We start from the raw sequence: 4,404 nt of genomic DNA, 5'->3' as shown, positions 1-4,404 counted from the left end.
CAGAACGCTTTCGATTTCGGGTGCGTCCAGGTGGCAATGGCATCACCGCCGAGGCCATGTACGGCCACGGTACCGCGGTGGAAGCCTCAGTTAGTGATCGTCACAGAATAGGGGAATACCATCGCCGGTGGTATTTTCAAACTCACTCGACAGCAGGTGGTGTCGTTACATCCTGAGGAGCTTACACGACGGACAGCGCCATGGCAAGGATCGAGTTACTAGGCTAGGCTGCCGGGCTGCGGAAGCATTCGGACGCTGCCAGTTTTCGAATCACGGTAACATTGTCAATGTCGACTGCGACGGGCAGAGTTATGGAGAGTACAGAGCTTCCCGAAACTGCCCTCCCCTTTGCTGAAGCTTTCTCCCGCTAAAAGCTAGGACATAAGCGGGCCACGCTTTTTTGAATCAGCCATAGTTTCTTTATTCCAACAACGAATCATCAGCGAGCAGAGATTACTGCGGTATTTCTAATACTGTACGGTCTTGGTATTAATATTCGCAGGAGAATCTAGGACGATCTAATCTTCTGTTACCAAAATGGCACCAAAAAATGGTACGCCGTCCCCCTCCGTGCCTTACTGAATTAAGGATGTCCCTTAGAAGTATGGACAGGAGGGTCGCAACATGGGACTCCTTACATGACGTTGGCCGCTATAGTACTTGCGAATCACCCTATACGTGTCGTGACACAACACAAATCTCAATGTGCGTCAATTGTATCCATTTTCAAGCAATATGCGACTACTCTCCTTCTGCAAGGTCTTGATAGCTATAATGACTACTTGAAGAAGTCTCTCATATCAACACTCTTATCGAAAACTCCTATAACTGCAGCGGAATCTTTCTGCGTCGTTATATCTTTGATCCGCTGGTCAACTTTTCCGACGACACTCTCTGGCAATCCAACCAAAGCCCTTGACCCATCGGAAGTCATGACGTTGACAATATACTGACCCGTCCGTTTGGATCGCACCTGGGAGAAGACAACCGCAGAGGAAACTTGATCAGCCTCTAGTAAGCGTGACTGCTTTTCAACCTCCTGAAGAGCTAGAGTTCGCTGTGCGCCACCATCTTCTTCGTCGGCTAGCTTGCTCTGTAGGTCCTGCCTACGTCTTTGTGCTTCATCTTGCTGATCCTTAGTTAGATTCATATGCTCCTGGATTCTCGCCTCTAGAGCCTGGAATTCTATCATCAGTTTCTCGCGATCAGTCTGCGACTTATATTCAGAACGGAGTTGAACGATTCTTTCTGGAATGTCAGCACACGCTCCGTAAGCGTGGTATATAACGGGGCGCCTACAGCTGGGTACTTGCAATCGCAAATTGAACTGTAGCCTGACAAGACTGAACCTGCATTCGGAATGTCCGGATTTTCTCTTTATTCCATATTCCGACTGATAAGCGATCCCGGAGTGAAAATTTCACGTCGCTGGAATGTTTTGTCCATTGCTTCAAGTTGTTCGTAAACTTGGCGCATGCCTCGCCGCAGTTGTTCACGGCCTCGCTAACCCCGGTTCTCTCCAGATCCGCTTTGGCTGCGGTATAAGTCGTCGGGTCCGAAATGGTGAGTTCCTCCAGAGCGGCCAACGGGCGCTGTACGCCCTCTAAGTTGGAAGCAATGTCTTGGACCAGCTCTTTCGCTTCGACGAGATTATCAATAAAATCATGGAGTTGGACGATGCTGGAGATAGCAAACTGCGTGATACCAATGGTGCTTGCAGTAATACTGAGGGGATCCATGAGTTCCGGGGCTCGGCCTCACTGATTGCTGAGTAACAGCCACACAAAACCAGAGGAATGGTAACAGTAGAATTGAGACGTTCCCGGGCAGATGACAAGTCGACGAAGGGAGTTCTGAACGAAGCAGAGAATCCGGCTGTCGAGGGAAGCAGGCGATGGTACTTCGTAGTCGAGGTGGTGGGGTTGCTTCTCAGCTGAAGGCGTTGCGGGGCTGCAACGAATAGTCGTGCATTTATCAAGCTGCCACTCACGGCGGCATTTTCTCCTTATTTCGAACAAGAATTGGTGAATGACAGTTGACTGCAGAGCAATGCAAACCTTCTTGACGCATCGCAACGACCGCGTTAGTACCGGCGCTGATCCTTCCCCCATTAGCAAGGCCTAGCATTGTTGTACCGCTCCGAAGCCAATGGCGGGCAGCACTCAAGACATCAGCCGCGTATCCGTCAACGACCATTCACGGGCCGCAGTGGGTACCTTCCACGGACCAGTGTATCTGGGAAACAACGAAAGCGAGTGTATATTGAGTTTTGCTCGCTATGAGAAGAAGCTAATCTGTCGTCTAGACCTAAACAATGTGCTCAATTCCCTTCCTATCGCTGCAGACGCGCCGTTCAACGCATACAAGCGACAACACGACCCGACCTGCCTTCCCGATACCCGTAGCAATCTCCTCCGAAAGATATATGACTGGGCTGATGGAAAAAACTCACCCAGCATCTTCTGGCTGAGTGGTATGGCCGGCACTGGCAAGTCTACCATCGCGCGGACTGTTGCCTCCAGATACTCTGAGAAGGAAGCCCTGGGAGCAAGCTTCTTCTTCTCAAGAGGCGGCGGGGATATTGGTTATGCTCGCTGGTTCGTCACGAGCATAGCAGTGCAACTTGCGTACAAAGTGCCAGGTCTGAAGCGGCCGATTTGCGACTCAGTTGTCAACCATGGAGACATCGCAGGTCAGTCGCTCCGCGATCAGTGGCGCCATCTCGTTATCGGACCACTCTCGGTGCTGCCAGGCGACAGCTGCCTGTTCCGATATATTCTTGTGATTGACGCTCTCGACGAGTGCGAGGATGAGGACAATGTCCGGACCATTCTACAACTCTTAGCCGAAGCTCAGGCATTGGAAAGGGTTCAGCTTCGAGTTTTCTTGACCAGCAGACCTGAGGTTCCAATCAGGAACTGCTTTATCCAAATGCCCGACGCCGAGCACCAGGAGTTTATTCTGCACGGTATATTGCCGTCGGTTGTTAATCACGACATCCGTATTTTCCTGGAACACAACCTCAAACTTATCGCCCAGGAACGCTCCCTCCCCGCTGGCTGGCCAGGAGAGGAGATCATCAAGCGCCTTGTCCAGAAGGCAAGCGGTCTATTTATCTGGGCAGCAACTGCATACCGCTTCATCCGCGAAGGGAAGAGGGTTGCTGCAAAGAGACTTCATCAGATCTTGGAGCACGGCAGCTCTACAGTCAACGGGCCAGAGGGGCATTTAAGCGAAATGTATATCGCTATTCTTCGCCACTGCATTTCAGAGTATCCGGATGGAGAGAGAAAAGAGCCACAATCCATACTGAAAAGCTTACTTGGAAACATCGTGACTCTGCTCTCTCCGCTTTCTACCCAGTCCTTAACTAAGCTACTTCAAGATGGAGTCGATCAGACACTATATGATCTCCACGCGATTCTGGACATTCCAGAGGATATAAGCGCCCCACTCCGTTTACATCACCCTTCATTCCGGGATTTCCTTTACGCAGAGACAAGATCCGCAGAGTTTTGGGTGGACGAGAAGGAAGCGCATCTTACTCTGGCTACAAAATGCATTCAGCTCATGTCCAGATGTTTCGGGCAGGAAGATCGCATTGTCCGGCCAAAGGCGCTTATTGCGATATGTGATACCAGCCGACCAGGTACGCTAGTGACGGAGGTTAACAGGGAGCAAGTGGAGCAGCATCTTCCTCCTGAAATGCAATACGCATGCCGCTACTGGATTCAGCACCTTCAGAAGAGCGGCGATCAGCTTCGCGACGATCAGCTTCACGACGATGGCCCAGTGCACCGCTTCTTGCGGGACCATCTTCTTCACTGGCTAGAGGCTCTTGCATGGGTGGGGAAGGTGGCGGAAGGAATTCATAACATTTCTACGCTAAATCTTATGGCAACGGTAAGTCGAACTGTAAGAAAGCGCCCATATGAAGCTAATAGAAAACTTAGTCACAGAAGTGTCCCCAACTATCTAAGTTTGTCTATGATGCTAAACGATTCACCCTGTACAGCCGGTCAGCGATCGAGCAGGCTCCACTCCAGATATATTGCAGTGCGCTTGTATTCGCACCTATGGAGAGTATAGTGAAGAAGCAATTCAGCGACTGTGCGCATCAATGGATGCGAAGACTACCAAAGATTCAGGAAAAATGGGATGCGTCACTACAGACGCTCGAGGGCCACTCGGATTCGGTCAACGCCGTGGCCTTCTCGCCGGACGGTAATCTACTGGCGTCGGGCGCGGACGACGGGACGGTCAGGGTCTGGGACACTAGCTCGGGCGAGGTAAAGCAGACGCTCGAGGGCCACTCGGATTCGGTCAACGCCGTGGCCTTCTCGCCGGACGGTAAGCTACTGGCGTCGGGCGCGAACGACCGGACGGTTAGGCTCTGGGACACCA

General features: G+C 51.5%; 2 protein-coding genes across 2 annotated transcripts in view; one reads left to right on the top strand and one right to left on the bottom strand.

Annotated features, from left to right (window-relative positions):
- Positions 1-778: 778 nt before the first annotated feature.
- Positions 779-1,739, bottom strand: AYL99_11581 (hypothetical protein; the record flags this gene model as incomplete). The annotated part of the gene is made up of 2 exons (XM_018843087.1): positions 779-1,244; positions 1,300-1,739. The coding sequence occupies 2 exons, from the start codon at positions 1,737-1,739 to the stop codon at positions 779-781; spliced, it is 906 nt and encodes a 301-aa protein (XP_018687847.1).
- A 409-nt stretch (positions 1,740-2,148) lies between these two features.
- Positions 2,149-4,404, top strand: part of AYL99_11580 (hypothetical protein) — a gene marked incomplete at both ends in the record, with an annotated part of 2,677 nt that continues 421 nt past the window's right edge. The window contains 3 exons of the mRNA XM_018843086.1: positions 2,149-2,257; positions 2,306-3,903; positions 3,954-4,350. Of these exons, the coding sequence (XP_018687846.1) occupies positions 2,149-2,257; positions 2,306-3,903; positions 3,954-4,350 (2,104 nt within the window). The remainder of the gene's footprint in view (positions 2,258-2,305; positions 3,904-3,953; positions 4,351-4,404) is intronic.

Source organism: Fonsecaea erecta (assembly GCF_001651985.1).
Source record: "Fonsecaea erecta strain CBS 125763 chromosome Unknown Scaff14, whole genome shotgun sequence".
NCBI lineage: Eukaryota > Fungi > Ascomycota > Eurotiomycetes > Chaetothyriales > Herpotrichiellaceae > Fonsecaea > Fonsecaea erecta.
This window is presented reverse-complemented; position numbering and strand designations above follow the sequence as displayed.